Source organism: Sinocyclocheilus grahami, unplaced genomic scaffold (genome assembly GCF_001515645.1).
Source record: "Sinocyclocheilus grahami isolate Dianchi unplaced genomic scaffold, SAMN03320097.WGS_v1.1 scaffold196.1, whole genome shotgun sequence".
NCBI lineage: Eukaryota > Metazoa > Chordata > Actinopteri > Cypriniformes > Cyprinidae > Sinocyclocheilus > Sinocyclocheilus grahami.
Window position 1 is genome coordinate 2113270 of NW_015505375.1, and position 24336 is coordinate 2137605.

The 24336-nt window shown below is 37.0% G+C and overlaps 1 protein-coding gene across 1 annotated transcript; it reads right to left on the reverse strand.

Moving 5' to 3' along the window:
* LOC107595083 (protein FAM63B-like) lies at positions 1-23013 on the reverse strand. Its single transcript, XM_016285396.1, has 8 exons — positions 22873-23013; positions 18904-18968; positions 10653-10811; positions 9947-10049; positions 8150-8292; positions 7404-7577; positions 1175-1369; positions 1-566 (listed from the first exon to the last, which is right to left on the reverse strand). The coding sequence occupies exons 1-8, from the start codon at positions 22940-22942 to the stop codon at positions 402-404; spliced, it is 1074 nt and encodes a 357-aa protein (XP_016140882.1). The 5' UTR covers positions 22943-23013; the 3' UTR covers positions 1-401.
* Positions 23014-24336: the final 1323 nt, after the last annotated feature.

Genomic DNA, 24336 nt, shown 5'->3' on the forward strand with positions numbered 1-24336 from the left:
TTTTTGTTGAAATTCTTTTTTTTTGTGGGGGGGGGGGCTACTGCTATGTGTACATTATGTGTACATTACCTTGTTTTACTACAAAAAAAAAAAACACCCTCCCTGGTGACCCCACACAAATATAGTGCACTGCAGTGGTTTTCCTGCTGAGAACATTTGGCCAGCTCTACGAAAGTTGTAGTGATAGTCCTTGTAGTGACACCCCTCTCTTCTTGTCTGCATCTTCAGAACTCAGAGGGTTAAAGTCAGGCACAAGTGGCTTGAGAATGGCAAGTCCTCTCCGACTATCACACTTCATCTCTGTCGTCTATTCTTTCTCCAACTCAGGCTGGGAGATGCATTGCAGAGCCACAGGAATTAAACTGCTGCCCGTTTCACACTCCACGTAGAGTCCACTGCTGTTACAACAAGATGCATTTGTCTTTGTCCTTGGCTTCCTTCTTGGGTTTGCGTTCCACCGTTGAGGGCTGTTTTCCAGGGCTTGGAGAAGCCGTGGCTCCCCCCGCTGAGGCTCCAGCAGCTGCCACTCTATCCACCTGGTCGGCACCCGCTGCTGGTTGTTGTCCCTGACAGGAGAGGAACAAATGACCTCTTATTTGAACTCTTTAAAGTAGGCATGAAATGAAATACATGTTATTGATCTTACTGTAAACAATTCACCCATGCATATGTTTCAAAAAGCTTTTTACAATCAAAATGTCTGAATTTGATCTTCCTTTGAAATAACAACCTTTTGTATGGTATGCCAAACTTTGTCAATCATTTAGTCCACTTAAACTCTGCCCCTTTGTTACAATCGACTGCAAGCTTGCAATTAGATCCGCCTTCATCCAATCAACAATTGATCTGTAGAACAATGCCCCTGTCCTTCAATTTTTTTTTTTTTTTTCAAATAATCTTTCACTCAGATGTATGTTACTGTATGGAAGTAGAGATCTGTAATTTCATCGCAAATGTACACGTTCATGGTTTGCTAGGTCTTATTTGTCCTCTTAAACAACTAATGCAACAGCCTTTCAGCTGCCCCCATCAAGTCTGGATCACCATGACATTAATGTGATGTTATGTCAGATTCAATGTGTAATATACGCCAATATTTTGTGGAAAATGGCATTCGAGGTAAATGATCTTAAGTATGTGTTTGTTTATTCTTGTGTGCAGTTTATTAACTCACCTGTGCCTGCGCAGCCGCTGCTGCTGCTGCTGCCTGGGCCTGTTCCTGCTCCTGATAGTACTGTGACGCTCTGCGGTCCTCCTCCTCCTGCAGCTTCTTGGCCAGCTCTAGATCACTGATGCCTTCTGGGATCTGTTCCCAACCCAGGTCTGAGGCCTGCTGTTCCTGCTGCAGAGACAGCGCCATCAGGTAGTCCTATACATGCACAGGGGAAAATTAAAATTGTCAACATCTGCTCAGTTCTTATGCTGTTGAGAATATGATATATATGATACATTTCTCCATTAAACATAAAATACGGCTATGTCCACACGAAGCCAGCGCTTTCCGTATCCAATCTTTTTTTTTCTCGTCTCAAGAAATATCTCCGTCCACACGAAACCACAAAACCGACACAAAAAGATGTAGTATACATGCCAGACCAGTATGTGGCGCTGTAATTCTGCCACAGAGACACTAAAAACGGGAGAAGAAGACTTGGACAATGCGCATAAACCTTGTGCGCGGTATACAAACGAACATGGAACAATACATTTATTCATCTGTGTTAATGTAAGTTAATAAAAAGACAATCGTTCAGTGTTTGTTCATGTTTTTGTTGCTGTTACGTGACGTAGCGGTTTCTGACTAGGGGCGTGGGCTGATGACGTCATTGTTTCAGAAAATATACGGATTCGCTGACCACACGAAAACGCAAGGGTGGCGTTTTCAGATTTATCCACTCTGGGACCTAGTTTCTAGCGGTGGAAAACACAGGGGAAAATTAAAATTGTCAACATCTGCTCAGTTCTTATGCTGTTGAGAATATGATATATATGATACATTTCTCCATTAAACATAAAATACGGCTGTGTCCACACGAAGCCAGCGCTTTCCGTATCCAATCTTTTTTTTTCTCGTCTCAAGAAATATCTCCGTCCACACGAAACCACAAAACCGACACAAAAAGATGTAGTATACATGCCAGACCAGTATGTGGCGCTGTAATTCTGCCACAGAGACACTAAAAACGGGAGAAGAAGACTTGGACAATGCGCATAAACCTTGTGCGCGGTATACAAACGAACATGGAACAATACATTTATTCATCTGTGTTAATGTAAGTTAATAAAAAGACAATCGTTCAGTGTTTGTTCATGTTTTTGTTGCTGTTACGTGACGTAGCGGTTTCTGACTAGGGGCGTGGGCTGATGACGTCATTGTTTCAGAAAATATACGGATTCGCTGACCACACGAAAACGCAAGGGTGGCGTTTTCAGATTTATCCACTCTGGGACCTAGTTTCTAGCGGTGGAAATTTTGATTCTTTCAAGAGATTCATTCATTTTCAGTTTGTTCACCAAAATGATTCATTCAGATTCGTTCACTGATTCGTTCAGTGACCATTTCTTCATATTACATAAATATGCCAGTAGGTGGCGAAAAAGAGTGTCTTATGTGTTATGTCTTAAAGGGGTCATATGATGTTACTAAAAAGAACATTATTTGGTGTAATGAAATGTTTATGCGGTTTAAGGTTAAAAAAACACATTATTTTCCACATACTGTACATTATTGTTTCTCCTCTATGCCCCGCCTTTCTGAAACGCATACATTTTTAGAAAGTTAATCGGTCTGAAAAGCGAGATGTGCTCTGATTGGCCAGCTATCCAGTGCGTTGTGATTGGCCGAATACCTCAAGCATGTGACGGAAATGTTACTCCCCTTACCATACTGTGATGCCCTGTCAGGCCGGAGCGTAACATAAAACCATGTCTGCATTTGTGATTGGAGAAATGACAAACAACAAGCGCTACTCTACACTGCCCAAAACTCGCGTTTGAATCGTCAGTGGCAGATGAAACGTACTTACAGTCTGTGAGTCAGAACAGCCGGCATTGTAGTCTACTCTACCAGGATCAGGAAACAGTCCTCCATAAAATGCACTGGACACATCTGAATATTTGGGTTGAAGTGTTCTGGAACAGTGTACAATACAACTTAACCACTGATTTCTAGTCGTGTCCTCTTTTGGAAGGCCAAACAAAGTAGTTTCGCTTTCACAACGAAACACAGCATCACACGCGGTGGTGGCCTAGAGTGAGCGGAGGGTGGCGGCTAGAGTGAGGAACGGCCGGTGGGCTGAGTGAGAGGAGGCCGGTGAGCTTGACAACGGTGTGGCCGGCAGATTCGACGAAGGAGCGTGCGGAGGGCTTGCGGCGACCACATGCGACGACCCCGGGTCAGATTTATGCTAACCCTAACTGCAAAACCGATCCGGCGATCCACCGCGCGAAGTTGTAGTATTTCCTCAGCGACCAGCCCGGATCAGCTCCAGGCATGACGAAGCGGATATCGTCCTCTTTATGCAGTTTTGGCACTGTTTAATGTGGAGTGACTCACGTGAACTAATCATCTCCTCCACGTTAATACAAGTTTCAACACAAAATAAACGACTAAATATCCGAAGGTAAGTTAAAAGAAAGAGTACAACTTTACAATCCGTATCTTGTCTCATGTAATCGCTCAATCAGTGTTTCAGCCACGCAAAGATGTCAATATAACCTCTTGTAAACAATGTCACGTAACGTCACATTTACCTCAGAAAAAAAACATATTCGGTGACAATAAACTCATTAGTCAGAAAGAAAAATAAACTGTAGAGAGGGGTATTTTGCTAAATATATGCACCACATAACATTCATTATAATTTTTACTATTCTAATGTTTAATTTATGTTTGAATAAATCCATCTTTTTGTATGACAGCCACCATTTACATTTTTATATAAAAAAAAACTAATTTAAGTAGAAATATTATTATGTAATTGTAACTTTATTATTTTAAAAACTTAATTGTGTAATTTTAACAGTTGTATGCTATAGCTTACAAATCAGTCAATTTTAACCTTCAATATTATAGTAATGTACTATCAACTGACTCGTGTATATTTTACAGCATTAGTTGAGAGATTTTTTCTTCCTTGAGAAAAATTGGCATGTACTGTACCAGATATAGGCCTATATCCAAAATAATCTATATTGAATCGAATTGGTAATCAAATCGAATCGAATCGAAAACTTGTGAATGAGAATCGAATCGTGAAATTTGTGTCAAAACCCAGCCCTATTCCTTTGTGGGTGAATTATTTATTTCTGTAGAGGATTATATTATAGCTTAGCCTGAATCCTTACAGTAGTAAGGAGCTTACATAATACTTTATGAAAAAAAGAACACAGTACATCATGAATATCCCGTGAATTGACCATTTAGTTTGCTAACTGACCCCACGACACAGCACTACAACGACTTTTAGAGTAAAGTCTGACTTTTTGAGCACAGTCATCTCTAAGCCCTTCACTTATACAGACACTTCATTATTAAACACCCAATACAAGAGCAGAAGAGAGAGACAAAGGATCTGTGTCACGTGAGACACTTTTGTCCGGAAATCAGGCATTAAAGCATCCCAAAGGCACAGGGGGAGGGTTTCACAGAGCTGGAAGAAGGGTTGGGGAGCTTTTAACATCAATAATTGAGGAAATTGTCCAGTGGGCAATGGAGCAGAATTAGTGCTAGAGGACAGCAGTGCGATACAAAGCCCAATATAGATAAACTGCACTTTCACAGAGACTGGCTGTGTCTCAACTGGATGTCAACATTCACGGCTTACTGTAATTTCAGTCTCTAGATCTCGGTGTTACCTGAGGGTCACTGTGATTCTGTGAAATCAAACAACTTGGTCACCCCATTTGGTATACACAGTATATTTCTTAAAGATGGGGTTGTGATTACTTTAATACCACAATTTAAATATCAGGAACTTAAATGTCTATATAAGTTCCTGTTATCCAGAAGCATAGGAACAATTTAAAGGCTTTGAAGATTGGATCTTTGAATACTAACTTTTAAAAGGGATTTCATCCGCAGGGCTGGATTTAATGCTTTTCTTAAGAGAGGTACCTGGAAAAGGCCCCAAACATTGTATTCCAAACTCTCCCTCTGTAATGTCTGCTTATTGGCATCAAGGCAGCAGCGTTTGTGAAAATTCATTGTAACTTACTTCATTTATAGTTGCTAGTAATTTTGACATATTAGTGGATACAGATACAGATGCAGATGAACTGGATACAGAATTTATTGGTAAACCATGTCATTTTAAGGAATTGTAAGCAATTGCATTTAAACAATTGTATAATTTTGTTGTCACTCCTGTAAACAGCAGAACTCTACATTTCGAACAAATTATGAGTGACAACTTCTTTTAGCTGCGTTTGTATTTATTTATTTATTTATTGATGACCAGTGCTGCATTTATTTGATAAGAAGTACAGTGAACACAAATATTGTGAAGTATTGTTACAGTTTAAAATAACTATTTTCTATTTGAATATATTTTAAAATGTAATATTCCTGTAATGCCTCAGATTCGGTGCTCAAGAATGTATTGTTAATGTTGAAAACAGTTGTGCTGCTTAAATTTTGCGGAAGACATGACACTTTCTTTTCGGAATTCTTTTATAAGCATTTATTTGAAACAGAAATCTCTTACAATGTAGAAGTCTTAACTGTCACTTTTGACAATTTAATGTATTCTTACTGAATAAGAGTATTAATTTCTTTTAAAAAAATCTTCCTGACCCCAAACTTTTGAATGGTAGTGTATATGCATGGCCACTGCTAGCCAAATGGGTGCCCTAAGCAGAATTGTATTGTTTTGCCCCTCCCCCAAATATAATGGAAGTAAAAAAAAATAAATAAAATAAAACACCTACTATAGGGGTCAAAATAGAACTTTAATAAAATATAAAAGTAAATAAATTGTAATTAAACTGTATTATTTACAAAGTACAATTGTAGTTCAATAGCAAAAAAAAATACAAACTAAAATTACACACATTAAATAAAACATTTTAAAAGATTAAATATTATCAAAATAAACAATAATAAATTAAATCAAAAACTGCTTCATCCTCTTTTGTAACAAATTTCAGCATTGACCCTGCATTAAATGAAGCAGAAGATATTAGTCACTGAAGAATTACTGAGTGCACTTCCAAATAAACAGTTATTAGTAAAAAAAAAAGTAAATTAAGAACAGTCAGTGTAATACATAAACATATATTTTTTAAAAAGTTACCTCCTATGGCTATGATTTTATTAATACAGTTGTCTGATTGATTTTATAGTCTCAAGCCATTCAGAATCACACAAAAGAAAATTAACTACAATAAAACCCATGTTAATTTTTGTAAAAGTTGTGATGTATGTTTTTGTTGAAGAAATTATAGAGGCTGTAGCAAAAGGACTGGTGGCCAAAGGTGGCCAAAAAGGAAAGATTAAGTGGGTATTTGAATTAAATGTTTGGTCAATATTAAACAAGGATTTGATCGTCCAGTAAATGTAACAACAGCAATTACCAGGCCTTTGGCACCCTTTGCAGGCATTTGTAAATTGTTTATTTATTTTGTATTTCATTATGTAACAGTGTTATTCAATGAAACCATATGATTATTATTAAATAGCCAATCATTATTGCCTCATTGTTTTTATATAATGTATTTTAAGTAATTTTAAAGGCTGTTGTTCGCTTAGGTCTGTATTTATTACCACAAAGGAAAAATCCTATAGGCTTTTTGTCGAGGGAACCAGTGCGATGCTAATAGCCGATCTGCATACAAAGTGACGTCATAGTCCCCCACTCTATTAGGATCATGTGCAGTCAGCTGCAAACATGAGGTGAGGGCGGGCGCGGATGCGGGAATGGCGCGTCACGTGTGCTTAGCCTACTGCTTTCACCGTAAAATGCATTTTTAAAAATTTTATATATATGTATATTAATATAGAACGAATTTGTTTTTTGAGCAAATGGGATGGTGCCCTACGCAAACGGCGTACTCTGCGTATAGGGAGCGGCGGTACTGTGTATATGAATTAAATTACAGTCACAAATCCAGTCCAACTCCATTCGACTGCATGAGCTTTAATCATAAACGAAATTTTTTTTTTGAGCAAATGGGATGGTGCCCTACGCAAACGGCGTACTCTGCGTATAGGGAGCGGCGGTACTGTGTATATGAATTAAATTACAGTCACAAATCCAGTCCAACTCCATTCGACTGCATGAGCTTTAATCATAAAGGACCCATGTAAATGTTCTTTTACAGATGTCACCCAGAGAAACAACTACCATACTCCGTGTTTATAACTGAATGACACTGAGCACTCCTGAGAAGTTACTAGTCCTGACCTGATCAATCTGGTCTTGCTGACCACGGTACACAGTTTCCGGGTCAGAGGGTGGCCTCAGAAGAAACTCTGAGTCGCAGAAGTTTCCATCTCCGTCGACATTATGCAGACTTTCCCAAACCACCTTCTCCTCCGTGAGAAACCCCTGATCCGTCACCAGCAAGTACAGCTGGGCCTGAGGAACACAAAGAGAGCATTTATAAAAACATGCAGCAACCTCACAGCTCTCGTTCATCAATCTTTCAACATTCCCAGACCGAGCAGTAGTGGTGTCATGTTCTGAAGTGTGTACACGAGGATCATGGAAGAGTTTTATCTGTGGGTGGTATAAAACGACTTCGTATTTTCAATTAATTCTGGGTGCATTTCATTGTCAGCACATAGTGCATTTTGCTTTGTTGTAGTGCACTTGATGGATCAAACATTGAACACACTTTGCAGGTTTTATAATAATATTTTAAGCAGTTTCTGAAACAGACCTTTTTTTGTCAGACCTTGACCTTTCCAATATGCAAAATCATGGTAATCAGCAATGGCATCATCTCGGACGGTACCCAATATCTATAGCATAGTCTTCTCCGTAGAATTTTAAAGTTCTGTTTTTGGCCACTGGGGGGCACCAACATACAGCATCCCTCTATAGACAAATGAACCTAATTTACTTTGCTTATTAGAGCGCTTATTCACAGCAGCACAGAGCCATCTTTCGGCATCCAACATCTCAAATACACTTAAATGTCAACACGCCTTAAATTTGATCATGGTGCTGAAGTGATTGTTCCTGAAGAAGACACACAGTTCTCCCTCTTGTACAGTAGAAGTGAGTTCACACAGGCCGTGGTATGTTAGCTGAGTCGCTGTGCTGTTCAGAAACTGCTCTGCCACAAAACCTGGGAAAGAAAGAGCCAGTGTGAGATGTCTCTGAAATACACAATACAATACATTTTTGAATGTAAATCCTTAAAGGGGTCCTATTATGCTCTTTTACAAAGTCTTGATTTTGTTTTGGGGGTGTACTAGAACAGGCTCTCATACTAGGTTGTTCGAAAAACACATTATTTTTCACATATTTTACATTATTACAGCACCTCTCTCCCCAGTCTGGCATGAACGGCTCGAATAGTTCCTGTATCAAATGAAGGCCCGCCTTCTGAAATACGAAATGTGCTGTGATTGGTTAGCTGGGCCAGTGTGTGTTGTGATTGGCAGCACTCGGCACCTGGTCAGGAAATGTCATGCCCCTCACCGTAGCCGCCTGCGAGCTTCAGTGTAAATATTGCGTCAATATCAAATCAATTTGAGCGCGATTTAAACCCGGATGATCTAAGTTCGTCTGCCTTGGGAAAGCTAGAGTGTCTGCGACAATCATAACACTCTTTGCCTTCTCTAGTGCAACTCAACCAGGTCTCGTCCCATTCGTCGATCTTTGTGATATCACAAATCCCGGAAAATATGCGTTGTAGTCCAAATGAGTCGTTCGTTGTAGTTTTTGAAAAATTTCTGTTAAATTAAATATATCCTTTTGAAGTGGACTTTGAACTTTGTAACTTTGCAGATCTTTTTTATGCTCAAACAGCTACATTACAGACTAACTAAAGTTGAAAAAGTGAAAAAGCATAATAGAACCCCTTTAATATCTGCCCTATCTCTCCTTGGTGTATAGCAATGTCCGATTCGTATACAAGTCAAGTTTGTTCTTTGAGTTTGATCTTTTGATTCAGTTCACAAAACTGTTCTGAGTGATTCATTCACGATGACAGTCCACTGGAGGTGGTGATTATCAGTGAATAATGACTTGAATGTCAGTCTCTCTCACACAAAGCTATCATATGACTTCAGAAGACTTGGAACACTGTGTATGAGTCATATGGACTAATTTTATTATACTTTTATGGCGTCTTTTTCGAGGTGTTAAAGTCTCAGCTCCCATTCACTGTAACTTTAAATTTCTCCAGATAGAAGAATGGAAGTCATACAGGTTTGGAACAACATAAGGGTGAATAAATGAAGAAAAAAAATGTTTGGGTGAACTAATCCTTTAAACACACACTGTCTGAAACTTTATGACACACAAAAATCACACAGCCAGACAGAGACAAACTCACATACACTGGTACAGGGATAGAGTGTGAGTGGATGCCAATCAGCCGAAGAGAGAGAAACAGACACAGGAAGGGTGCATTCTGATAGACGCTGACAGAAAGAGCAAATAAAAAAAGATGACGAGGGAGATATATTTAGACAAATGCAGTAAGAGAGGGAGAGAACGTTTCAGAAAGCTAAAAACTGCGAAAAGGAGGAGGGTGCTTAAATGACTCTGACACACTCTGATAGTTGTTTATTTGAATGATGCAATGGGGAAAACATTATTCAGAACATGGATTCATATTCACAAGGCATTAATACATGTAAATGCACATAAGCCTGGCAAAGAGTGAACTCTAAATATTCTAAGAAAGTGAATTATGCTACAAATGAGCACTTGCCTTCTGGAAGAAGCAGTCTGCATGAATGTATGAAAGGAAAAGAACAGTGCATACCCACCTTCCCCAGCCAGCTCGCTGTTGTCTGACTGCTTACAGCTGATTATCTTCTCTACCAACTGGTTATAGCTGCAGTTTCCCACTGCCTTGACTATATCAGCCATCTACAGACAGTGTGATAAAAACAAGAAAGTCAATATGCTGGTCAAAATATTAGAATGAATGTTAACTTCCACATGGGTGATTTTTTTTAGAAGGGGTGCAATTTTAATGTGTAAACGTATGTATTAATTTGTATATTACTTAATCGATGTGACAGAGTTAACCCCAGCATGTTTTTAACTTGATACGGTACGGCATTGTGAAACCATGGCGATCATTGTGCAATACTAAAAAATAATGACTGGCAAACTCAATTAAATTAAGTGTTGTGGACTGTAGCCCAGTGATGATGATACTAAGCAATTATTTCCACTTAATTTGATAAATTAGTATATATGTATAAATATTTATGAGTATGTATACTTAGTAGTATTCAATTATTTTGATCCATTTCATTTTTTAAAGTAATTTTTAAATGTAATAATTTTTTTTCTTTTTACTAAAGCCACTTACTGCACAGTGCATATCATGTATTTGTGAAACTCTGCATGTTACTACTGTAGAGTAAGATCTTGAAATTAAAGCACACAAATGACATCATGTGGTGACATCACATGTTTCAGTGGAATTTGCTTTTCTAGAAGGATGTGGACCAGGATGCTAACCTGTGGGTCAACCAGCCATCCATGGTAGAGTGGGATATCCAGCAGGTCAAAGACAATGCACTCGGGTGTGTATTCGAATACCCGCACACCTGTGAACTTAACGTTTACATCCAGACCTGTCTGCAGTTTATGCAGCACAGCCATAGCATCACTCATATTCTAGAGAAAGAGAGCAAAGGTATACAAGAATATAAGGGAACACAACACAACACATGCACACATTTCTGTAAAATGTGACACCCAATTGTCTTACTGCTCTGAGCAGGAAAAATCTCATAACTCTAGACCAGCGACTAAACAGCTCTAAACACCAGAGTTCTCCTCCTTTACTTCCTGTCTTTCAGTTTTGACCATAATGACCCTCCACTGACTCTCAAAAAAGCACAGCTGCAGGCTCACAAACTCCAGTGCAGTTAAACAGATAGAGTTTGAACATCACACGCGTGTGTGTTCCGCATTTGATATTACATTCCAGAACCTATGATAATAATAATCTGTCCGGCTCTCACTTTTAAGTACTCACAGTATGACCATCTGCTAGTAGCTCACAAAATGAGTGTGTGTGTGGACAGTTGTTGAGATTAGAGCTTGTAACACGAATCAACCATGTAACAACAACATCATGAATCCCTGGACACCAGTGAGATTATCTTTGCCCTTTTGTAGGAGATTTCTCTCTCACTCTTTCTGCCTTGGCCATTTTCCGTTGGTACAGGGGATTTCCTAGCACTTTCACTTAATTCAATCCCAATCACTTGTATCTAGAATTATGGATTTAATTTGTATAAAATATAAAATGGTATTTAATTAGTATAAAATTGATAGTTCGAGTTCTGGAATCTGATTGGTCAATACAGTGTTCAGTGTTATTATAGTATTGTTTATTTATATACTATTATAGTCATTAATAGTATTTTGAATTAGCTTTTTATATCTTCAGCTTTCATTTAATTTGAAGCTTTAATCATTTTATGTGCCATTGTACTTATGAGTTTTTTTCTATTTAGCTATTTCAGTTTTAGTCATTTTATTATTTAAACTTAATTTTTTTATTTAGTTAGTTGCCAGAGCAAAATTTCAAATTTGAATTTTTCAAAAAAATTTAAGTGCATCCAATATTTATATTTTATTTGCCAGAGAAAATTTCAAATTTGAATTTTTAAAGTTTTTTTTAAGTGTATCCAATATTTATATTAAATTTAATTTCAGCTTTAAGTTAACGAAAACCATTTTAATAGTTTTAGTTAACAATAACACTTGACAGAGTTCCAGACAAATTTTTAAAAAAGCAATAAGGCAGTGAAGGCCATCCTTAATTGTGAATTAAGAACAGCCTCTTCTGTTACTTCATTCATGATATAAGACAGACACTCATGCCATATGTAACTTAAATGCTCAAGTTTTTGGATGACTTTTATTGCCATCATGCTTTAATCCTCTCAGATATATGGTATAAAACATTAACAGAACAAATCAAGAGAACAAATTTAGTTTTGACTTCAAATTTCAGGTAGTCACTTCCATTCTAGACAGCTGTCAATCTTTGTCATACTCAAACTGTATTTAGCACTCGAAACAAGTCAACCGTATTCTGAGACTGAGTGAGCACAGCCTTCATCTCACCTTAACTCTGATCAGAATAACACAGGTCATCATCCCGCAGCTCGATACCATGTTTCCAAAACAACACCAGACACCTTCAGAAAACTGCTGATTCACGAGCCCCTGCTCTCCTGGAACACAGGCCTGGATGAATCAGTGTGGCACAGGCTGACCCGATGGCCAGTGGGTGGATGAGAGTATGTAGAACTGGCACCAGGGTCGGTGAGCGTTAGAGGTTTCACCAACAGCTCCCATTCAGTCCCATTGAGCCTGGCACCGGTTCCAACCCCCACCCACGCCTTGCCTGTGTGTGGCCTGGCTCTGTCCCTGTGCCCCTGCCCCTGCCCCTGCCCCTGCCCCTGCCAGTGTTTCTGAACCACTCCACTGCCCTGACCCACTTTCTCCAGCTCTATTATACTCGCTCCAGTACAGTGATACTCACGGAGATGCCTATAAAAGCTTTAATACAATCAAAACATCTATTAGACTAGAAAACATCTGATAAACAGTCAAACCTGAGCGGGAGCGGATCTAGAAAATAATTTTTAGGGTGGCATGGGGTCTATGAGGGGTGGCAACACCAAAGCAAGCCCCCATGCATAGTTTTTGGGGATTTATGGTCTGACATACACAGTTGTGTTCACAAATATTGTATTACCAGTAAGTAATCATCTACCGTTTCAAATGAAAAATAAATAGCAACATTTCAATATCCATCATTGCACCAAGACAATACACAATATAAAAAACTTCAACAGGTTATAAATGTTTCTGAGCTTGTATCACTAAAGAAGACATGCGGTTCTATTAAAATTGCATAGGCTACTTAGATGGTGTAATCACGTTTAGTGCAAGTTTAAGAGCAACAAAAACTTTTGAATTTCCTAACATTAGAAAGAAATACAATAATATCAAAGCAGTGAAACTATTTGATTTTCTGTTATTAACAGAGGTGGGAATGTCATTCAAAATATCACAAACACATCTCAAAAGCAAATATTTGCAAACACCTTTGCCATAAACTGTTGCCATTTTTGTTAGATTTTTGTGTGTTACATAGAGAATTGTGTGTTGTTTTGCAAAAAGTGTTTTATGAAATTAAAAACTGAGTCAAAGGCAGAGAATTAGCGTATGGTTTTGCAGATTTGGTGTGTGCTTTGAGTGTCTGCTTTCAGAAATTGTGTGACAAGTAAAGATTTTGTGTGTAAGCAGTTGAAAAAACTGTAAATGCTTACACACAATTCAAATACACAGATGACTTTCCTGCCCAGAGAACACTGTGATCAATAACACTGTAACAAAAAACTCTTACTAGGATTCAGGAATTATTTTTGCAGCTCAGTGTCTATTACAGTATACATAAATTACAGATACAGATGTATAATTCAGCAATGAACTTTTGGGAAAAAATCATTTTCATTTTACTACTGTAAAGTAATCTTGAAGTAGATGAAAAGCACTAGAAAAGTTAAAATACCAAAGAATTGTATGAACTTGGCACGCACCTCAATACAGTACACTAAAAATAAAATAAAAAAAGTAAATTTAGCATCCTCTGCACATTTGGCCAAATGTCATTACAGTATACAGTACTATAGCAGTTTCTTGGTCTCCTGGCACAAGACTAGCTATATCTCTAGGCAGTCATTTCTCAGTTCTGCAAAAATGCAGGACACATAAAAAATGGTTACAAATAAAATTTGACAGTCACACGTTTGAAGGTGTACAACACGTGCTACAGTTTACTGTACATATAGAATAGTGAAATTTCCATTATCTAATGTACTGGTACTGTACTGTAATTATACTGTATGTGTATACTGTCTAGATGCAGAGATTCTGATTGGTGTGTCATCAGTTTTTAGACTACTCATTATTAAACTTTTTGAGAAATGTGTCTTTGTTTTGAAAACTGAGTTAAAGTTTTTTGGGGGGGAAAAGTGGCAACTAAAATCAGTTATATTAACAATCGAGAAAACTGCAATACGACTAGATTCTTACCTAACTCTGCTATTAGTTTCCGTGATCGGCATCTTGTTGATTTCATGTTATTGTTAGGGCTTATATCCATGATGAAAGTGGAGCGAGCGGTCGGAGAATCGGATCACCAAACAATTACGTGATGAATCTCAGACATATCCGGACGGGATTAGATTTCTCAGAGGACTTCCGAGTTACCTGAAAAGCAGTTGGTTTTCAACTGTGTGGAAAGTGGTTTTGACTCAAAAAGAACCAGTTGATAAGAGTAATTTGTTAATGAAGCCGACTACACTGGCACGCTGCGTGCTCGTGCAACCATCGTGCACAGTTTATTAAAATGCGTGTTTTTGTCATTATTTTGCGTTATGCTGTCATCGCCACGGCTGAAAAGTAGCACATGAAACACTGTTTACATTTATATTTTATTCTGTGATAACTCTGTGGTGGCAGGTGGGGTGGCACAGCTTTTTCTTAGAGTTGGCAGTTGCCACCCCGGTAGATCCGCCCCTGAACCTGAGTGATGTTATTGTGCACTGTTTGCACAGGCTAACAGTGTTGCCAACTAAGCAATTTTGTTGCTAGATTTATCAACTTTTCAAACTACCTTAGCAACTTTTTTTTCAAAAAGCACCTGGCAACAAATTTAGCTATTTTTAAAAAGTTTTTGGCAACTTTTGCAAAGTGACTCAAATGATAAATAAAGCACATATTTTCATCTAAATTACACAAAAAGGGGAAACCATTGAACAGCTAGCCAGCCAAGCAGCACATCAACCTGGAGAGAGCTGGAGAAAGATGCCTAACAGTACAAACATCAAATGTGCATTAAGTTGCTAGTTCCAATTGGTCAATAATAAATGCACATTTATGATACAGCATGTTATTAGCTTGTATATATAATTGTTGTTCAGTTAGGTACACTGTAAGAAAAAAATATGTGGAACAATAAATACGTATTGTTCCTTCATACAAACAGTACATTGTGTCCTATTTTTACAGATTTTTGTGTAGCACACTAACTACCAGTACACTGCTTAAAACTATAATTGTTCAGAATGTGCAGTTTTACTAGTTAATATTAAAATACATAAAATGTGTACCTGTTCAATAATTCAAAGTTGTAAAAAATCCAATCATAAAGATGTGCTACTTGTGTTACTTTTACAAATTAAAATATTTTATGTTTATAATATTTTTATGAACAAATAACATTTAAAATATATATTTTTCGCTGAGATTTGAGTAATCTCGTTGTGTATTCTACGTAAAAACGCTGTTTTGTGTCATAGTTATGCAATGACGTCATCACGCAATGACATCACAATGACATTTAGCAACTTTTAGCAACAAACGGATCTGCCTTTAGCAACTTCCCCTGAAAATTAGTTAGCAACACTGCAGGCTAAACACTAAGATCAACACACAGAGAGCAGACAGACCCCATGAAGTTCTTCCGGACCTTTGTGTGTGTGTGTGTGTGTGTCTCTCTCTTTCCTAGTGCCAAAAAATCGCTTCACTAACAGTCACAGAGCCTGGCCGAAGACAGTCAGCTGACCTACAGTGTAGAGAAACAGCATTATTCAAGCATGAATGAAGCTCAGCCATACCTGAAACAGTCTTGGCAATAAAAAAAAAACTCAAAAGATAAGTTACATTATAAAAACACAAGAACAAAGCAAAATCTCATACAGAAGAGAAGGTATAGAGCAAGAAAGGAGCATGAATCCAGTCAGCCTCCACCTACTACAATAATCAAGAACACGCATTGGGGAACATCAGAAGCACTGCTATCTTAATCCTCATATTCTCAATCTCACATACAAAAATAGACTTGACTTTGAACTGCTTGGAAGGCAGATATTTCAAAATGAATAGATTATAATGGCAATTAAAAGACTCTCACATTAGCAATTTTATACTACCCAAACTATAATAAACTATTAGCAATATATTTTACTGGAGGAATATAACAAACCATAAATAGAAAGTAAAAAAATGAATTTTTTGAAATAGAAAACATCTGTAACATTATAAATGTCTTTACTTTCATTTTTACATCCTTGCTAAATAAAAGTATTATATATATATATTAAAAAAAAAATCTTACTGACCATTTAAGCGGTCGTGTATGATTTTTCCCCTAGATTGAAGTGGTTACAGCATCTTACAGCAGTGATTTAAAATATATTTATTTTTTGCATTACAGTAATAAAATGAGACTTTCACATTTTGTTAATGATAATTAGGGAAAATATGTGACAATACAAAATTGTCTTAATGCAAAAATGGTTATTGGTAAAATATAACACGGTTTCTGCAGGTTTGATGAATTAAAGACTTTTTAAAGACCTTTTTAAGACCAAGTAAAGACAATTTAAGTAACACATTGTGTTGTAGTAGTAACACTTCAGTTTGAAAATATGCCTTCCAATCGATCTCCTTTAGTTTTTAATTTATTTCATAAAAACAGCTTTAGGAATAGAATTGCTCTGATCCAAACCACTAGAATATGGGAATACTTTTTACTGTACTTTCTGATCATACTGCAAAAAAAAGTGACATTCTTCCTCTTGTTTTCCAGCGCAAATGTCTAAAGATCCTTAAATCAAGACACATTTACTTGAGAAGCAAAATGACAAAAAAAATAAGTCTTGTTTTATGAGAAATTGATCAAAATGAATAGTGATTAAGAAAAGAACAAATATCCGCCAATAAGCTTATGAAACCTCAACATAATGGAAAAACTCAACTAAGGGAGGACAACTTTTCATTCCTAATTAGCATTAGGGCTGAAATAACTAGTCGACATTATCGACAACGTCAACAATAAAAAAAAGGTCAACAAATATTTTTGTTGTGGAATAGTCGCTTTGGAGCACTTTGGAGTGTAAAAATAGCCGAACCAGATGCTGCTGAGAGTGGCATTTAGATTCATATGTAAATATGTACTGTGATTTTTTTTCTTCTTAATAACGAAGTAAACGCACAACAAAAATAAAAGAGGTGAGAAAACAGCAGTTAAAAAGCTTCTGATCATAGCGATGTGGATTTGTTTGAACCAGCTCTGCAATTCGGATCTCCAGTCACGTCACGCTTATTTATATAGCGCAGATTGATTAAAAGCAACCAGCTTTACAGTATTTAATGAAAAAAAAAACAGTGTCAGTGACGCTTTTAGTTAAAAATTACAACTTGATTTTCTGCTATAAAGCAGCTCCCCAGTGTAGCTAAGGATAAAATCTTTTTATTAGTGAATGCAAATAAAAAAATAAAAAGCCCAAATCATATTACTACATTAAAGTGAGTTTGGTTTGCATAGATTAAAGCTTGATCTAGCAGGACTGTTTACTGGAATGCCACTCTCTCGTGTACGTGCGGACAATAGTTAGTGGACGCTAGAGATCACTGTTTATAAAGTTTTAAATATGGATATTTTTCTTACACAAACGCATCGATTCACTTCAGAAGGCATTTATTAACCCCCCAGAGCTGTGTGGAGTACTTTTTATGATGGATGCACTTTATTGGACTTCAAAATTTCAACAGCCATTCACTGCCATTATAAAACTTTGAAGAGCCAGGGACTTTTTAAATACAACTCCGATTGTATTCATCTGAAAGAAGAAAGTCATATACAGCTAGGATGGCTTGAGGGTGAGTAAATCATGGGGTAATTTTCATTTTTCATTTTTTTAATTCATAAAGTCATGGCATGAAATGTTGCATTGTTGCATATCTTCCTCAGTATTTTTGTCTTGTTTTCCAATACAAATATCTAAACATCCATAAAGGGATAGTTCACCCAAAAATGAAAATTACCCCATGATTTACTCACCCTCAAGCCATCCTAGGCTTTCTGCTCTAATTTAAGACCTTTTTAAGCCTCAATTTGTGGAAGGGCGAATTAAGACCTTTTTAAGACCCGCAGAGACTGGAATTTTTTTTTAACCTGTTAATTTGGGGGTGAAATATGTTCCCAGTTTTGTTGTGGATAGGTTTTGTGGGGTATACTGTACCGGTATATATTCTACACAGGCTAATAAGGAGAAGGCTAAAACATCACTCCATTAGTCCCCGTCTTGCATCCCTTACACACCATGTGAGAAGAAATGAGGCATCTCTTTGACCTTACATGTCAAATTCTGTAGAGCGCACAACTCTATGAGAGTCTCCTCTCTTTCAGTGCAATACAATGATATTCACTCCTGCCGTTATATAAACAGTTGGATCCAGACTGGAATGGACCAGTTCTCACAATTCCTTTAATTCAATGGCAATTCAATGCTTTCTTGTCCTTATTTCTTGTTGGGATGGATGGGTGCTGATCTGGATGACTACCACAGCTTGTTTCCTAAAGGCACTGTAATGCCACAGAGAATAACTGGCAGTTTAATGACAGAGAATCAAGCCATGCTCACTACAAGAACAAAAGGATGTTTTAAGAAGAGATGTGAGAATGTGAGAAAGATATCTGTCTGTCTGAGTGTCTACATGTGTCATGGCTAATGTTTTCTCCTCTGTCAGAGCCTTAGGCCTCACCTTTCTCTTCTCATTCTCAGTGTTAATACTACACCATCCCACAAACACACAGAGAGCTATGTAAACACACTGGCTATCTTCAATAGACTTGTGTTCTGTGAGTCACGAGCCAAACTGCTGTTGCTTTTACCTGTTCATAGTTCAGCCGCTGAGCCACCGAGATCTCTTTTGGCTTTGCTTCAAGGATATAGTCTCCTGTTGTGAAGGAGCAAAAGAAAGAAAAAAAGGAGGGTTAAGGAAAACATTTGAGAGACAGTGCACTTATGAAAAACATATGCTCACAGGAGACATCAGTCTCCTCTTCACCCCGTTGTAATTAACAAACTGTCTACATATGCCAGTAAACCAAAAGCAGTAGATATTTACAACACCGATCTTTCTGTATTTGCAGCTTTAGCGGGAATGTCAGTCAATGCAGTGACTGAAGCCTACCTGTTTTAGTAGATGTAGAAGTTTTTATGTTGTTGAGCTACAGTCTTCATCTTTCTTTCCAAATACATGACACAATGTGTAATTAAATATTCAAACAGAGGTCAATTAAAGACTGATTAACATTTATACATGCCAGACGAAGCCGAGCTACAATCGCATTATGCAGAATTGTCAGTCTGATTTCACAACAAAAAAAAAACAACAACTATGATTTCAATAATACTAGAGCTGATACATAACATTTTAATTAGATCTGCTGTCCATCGTCAATTGTGTAGCTATGTATGTATGTTTCAGACGCCACGTGTTCTTTTATTTTAGTAGTATTAAATGGTTTTGTTTTTTTATTTAGTTATAATAAAAAAAAGTTATCATTATTTTGTAGCCATATTGATATATTGTCACAAATTTTCAGCCAAATTGTGCAGACCTACGAACATGCACAGCAAACATGAATTGCTTTTTAAAATCATATTTCTTCCTTGCATTTGTACATAACATACCTGGGGTGTATTCCAGAAAGCGGGTTTTGTTGGAAACTCAGAGTTTGTTAAACCCCAGAAAAGGGAAACTCACGGTTTTCGGTTCCAGTAAAAGACAAAACTAAACCTCTCGGTAAGTTACCATAGTTACCATAGTAACTTACTCTGTTAACCTAACCTGGTCTGGAGCAGGTTTTCTTCGGTAAACCAAGAGTTTATTTCGGTCTCCTCCCCCTTTTTAAAGTGAGAGCAATGTTTAAATACCTCATTCATTCATTCACGCTGCAAAAATTGCTTTTATTGCTGAGATTTTTGCCTTATTTCAAGTAGGCTACAAATATCTAAAAATTCTTAAATCGTGATGCATTTTCTATATAAGAAAAAATATATACAATATTTAGTCTTGTTTTCTGGGGTAAACAAGTCAAATTAATTGCCAGCGAGGTAAGAAAAATAATCTTAATGAAAATGGAAACAAGATTATTTTTCTCACCGGACCACTTTCATTTTCATCATGCAGACACGGTAAAGGTGACAAAAATTGCATGTTTTTTTTTATAAGGGATCCTGTAGATGAGGAGGCTGCATTAATTCGTGGGGAGTTACATTTACATCAGGAGAGGATTTAATTTAATTTGATTTAATTGATTTATTTTGCCATATGTGCACCTTCTGAAAATGAATCAGATTACTGTATGGAATGGAAGGATGCCAGATGGAGGGGTAGTACGAGATATATGCCGTAACCACCAGCACAGCTGTTAAATAAACACAAATTATTTACAATAAACAAATTGTCAGTTGTTAATTTCATTACTCTAATTAAGAAATGTAACAGGATTGATTAGAGAATATTTAATAAGTCTATGTGAAAAGAGCGTTAAACTATGTGGGAAAAGCTGCCGTGCATTGAAATGATGACACTGAATGATATTTAATATGTCAAATGTTTGTAAAGTCATATAGCCTACACCCATGAAACTTTTATGCTTAAAGCTTTACCTTGATTTAATTGTGTTTTATAATTCATTTTTAGATGCTGCTACGTTCTTTTTCTTTTCTTTTCTTTTTTGCCATGGGATACCATGAAAATGAAATTTAGTTAAATAATTTACAGTTTTCACCTCTGATATTATAATAGTGATTAAGAATTAAAGTTACGTATTGACTCGGAAGTATGCGGACATCTTTTTGTCAGTGCTGTTGCCATGGTGAATCATAATTTCGGAGCTCCATTGATCATGACTTCTCATAATCGTGGTGTACACGCTAAACTCAGAGTCAACTGAACTAACACAATTTAGCTGTTCTGAAACCGAAAACTCAGTTTCCCATCTCAGGGTATGTCAACTCAGAGTTCAAGTTTTAACTCTGTTTGAACCTCCTTTCTGGAATACACACACAAATACCATCTATTGTCTATTGTGTATTTAGTTTGTTTAATATTTTTTGTATATTGTTATTTCCTATTTTCTATTATTTTTATTATCTGTGTCTTGTCTTGTCACTGCCATTCTGTTTGTGCTGTGAAAGCTTCTGTCACCAAAACAAATTCCTTGTATGTGTAAACATACATGGCAATAAAGGACTTTCTGATTCTGATTTTAAATCACAATTTTATCAGAAAAATCGCAATTAGATTTTCCCCCAAATCGTGCAGCCCTCCAAGAAACTGAACTCAAAACAACAAGTTTCAGAATTCAATTCAATATTTAGTTTGACCTCTATGCAAGTTTACCATTGTCCTCCTTTCATTGTCCTGTCCGAACTAAATCTCCTGCAGATCAGTGAAGGGGGCTGGAGCAGAGACACGGGGCATCGATGGCTGCTGGCCTGCTGGCAGACATGAGAATATCTGACCCTGGGTTTTGCTCTAATACTGAACCACCTGTCATCTGTCTCATTAACATTCTGAACACACATACAGCTCTAGGTACAGGAGCACTGCTCCATTAAATCAAGGCCAAATCACAGTAAATAAACCACTCCATTACAGAGCAGTCTATTGCTATTGATTCCCACATACCTATCACTATTCCAAAGCTTTCCAGTGACATTGTCTTTGTACTGTGTAATAATTTAGTGACACTGAATTATATGGTCGCACCTGCCATAGTTCAAAACAAACGAGTTTAGAATGCCAGAGGAAGCCTAGATGTTTCTGCTCCGACAAAACACAAACGTGTGAGAGAGAAGCGTGAAGCTCGGCCGTTTTATTTTCGGCCCACTCCCTCAGACTCCCGCTTCCTCTGATTGGTGCCAAGAACGCAGCCCAGCACAGGCAGGTTTATTTGGGCCACTTTCATTTATTTCTGCTCAGCAAAAACCCTCTCTTCCAACTCCTCTTCATCTCTCTTTCAATTCTTCTCCAGCTGATCTCTTCCTCGGTCAAACCCTTTGTCTCTCCCATTCTTCTCAGAACCCATTAAAAAGATTCTGCAATTGCTCGCACTGTTTTACAAACTGCCTTATTGCGTATTCACTTTATTACATCAAAATGTAAAAGAATAGTTCAAACAAAAATGAAGATTCTGTCATCATCATCATCGACTCATGTCGCTCCAAACCAGTATAACTTTATCCTTCTGTGGAATACAAATAAGAATTTTACTGGTTGCAATTTTTTCATGCAATTAGCTGGCACAAGAATGAGATTTTTAAGCTTAAATAAATTACTATAATAAATCATAAAAGTGGTCTATAAGAATGCATGTGTTTTATTCCAAGTCAGTGCATGTATTACTGAAGACTTTTAAAGAACAGGTCATATGGGTTTTCGAAAAATATAGATTTTGCAGTTTGTAACGTAGCAATACTTCAATGTAAACAGCCTGCAAAGTAGTTAATCCAAAAAGTGCATGATAAATAATGATATTGTCGACTCTGAACCGCCTTAACGAGTCGCCATATTTTCGAATCTTCTGCCTGTTACCTATATCCGTCTCAAGGTAACACATTTGCATAATCCCCACCTGCCCGCGAAATACGAACACTCTGACCTGCCCACAAACACTTCCGCTAGTTAGTGTGTTTACATCATTTCGAGAAGACGCTGTGTTTTCAGCCTCACTGGGCATTCTAACACAGTTTCCACACGTGCACCTCAAATAAATAAATACTAATAATGAATGCAATAAAACTGCTGTCACATCAAGTAAAGTACCACATACAAAGTTTAAACTTACCACTGAGAAACATCCTGATCAAGTCAAGCTTGTGATGGAGTTTCTGGTTGAGCGACTGCATCTGTATCATCCTCGGACTTGGGCTCGAATTGATAAGGTAATATCGATACCATTTTTGTAAACTTATAGCATCTTTGTTTACAAGTAACCCTCTGGAGCAAAAAATTTATTATGAAAATGGGTGTTTCGTTTCCGACACGCATTGTATACAAAAATACCAATCACAACAGACTTGGCCAGCTGACCAATCAGAGCAGAGTAGGCTTATGGATGGGAGGGGTTTACAGACCTTAAGCTCAGAACTGCTTTGAACGAATCGTTTCGAAATCATTGAAAAATTAATCTAATATTAAATGTATATATTCTACGAAGATTACAATGTTTTCTGACCTTAGATGCATTTAAACCTGTTAGGGGACTCTAACACAATATTAGGACACTTTTAAATATCATATGACCAGCTTTTTAATGAAAAATTACTTTGATTTGGGTCTGTTTGTCTCACAAAGTTAACATCTGTAGACTTGTGCTGTCCAATCTATAAAGACTGTGTCTGTTCCCCGAATAGTGAGGTCAAAATATAAATTTAATGCAGGATCTAGAAAAAATCTGATCGTGATTAAACCAGAACAATTTAAAATAAATGAACAAAAACAATTTTTAAAGTTTGGGCTCCTAAACATTAGATCACTCTCACCCAAAGCAGTTATTGTAAATGAAATTATCACAGATAATCGTTTTGATGTCCTCTGCTTGACTAAAACCTGGCTAAAAGTCGCTTTGGATAAAAGCGTCTGCTAAATGCATAAATTAAAACCTAATGATTATATTGGTCTAAATGAGTCTACTCCACCATGCTACTATTATAAGCATGAGCCCCGTCAGACTGGTATTGTTAAAAGCGCTATATAAATAAAGGTGACTTGACTTGACTTGACTTGGAATATAACCCACAAGTAAGATTCCAACTTTTATGACAATTTTATGGTGATTGTCCATACGTTTTGAATCTGGAAAGTCTCAAGAATAATTGCATGAAAAAGAGCAACCAGTGCAATTCTTTAAAAATGCTTCTTGCAGGTTTGGAACAATAAAGATTTAGGATTTTAAGACAAAACAAAACTTCACCAGGTCTTACAATTTAATTCTGCTATTGTGTCTTTTGAATTTTTTGAATGATGAACAATTTATTCAGGCAACCAAAAACATTTAATGACACAAATCAGTCATTAGGCTCTGGCCAAATTGTTTTGATGCTAATAAAATATTTTACACTTCTGTATTAATTTATTGCATCAAACTTTGATCAGTCTTTAGTATAAAAGAACTACTTGGGTTACTTGGATACATACTATAGCGTTCCACAGTGACTGAAATGCATGTCTTGATCAACTCAGAAAAGACTGTGCACTTGTCAAGAGTTTGTTTATAGGCCACTGACTTTGCCTGGAAATGAAACACAAA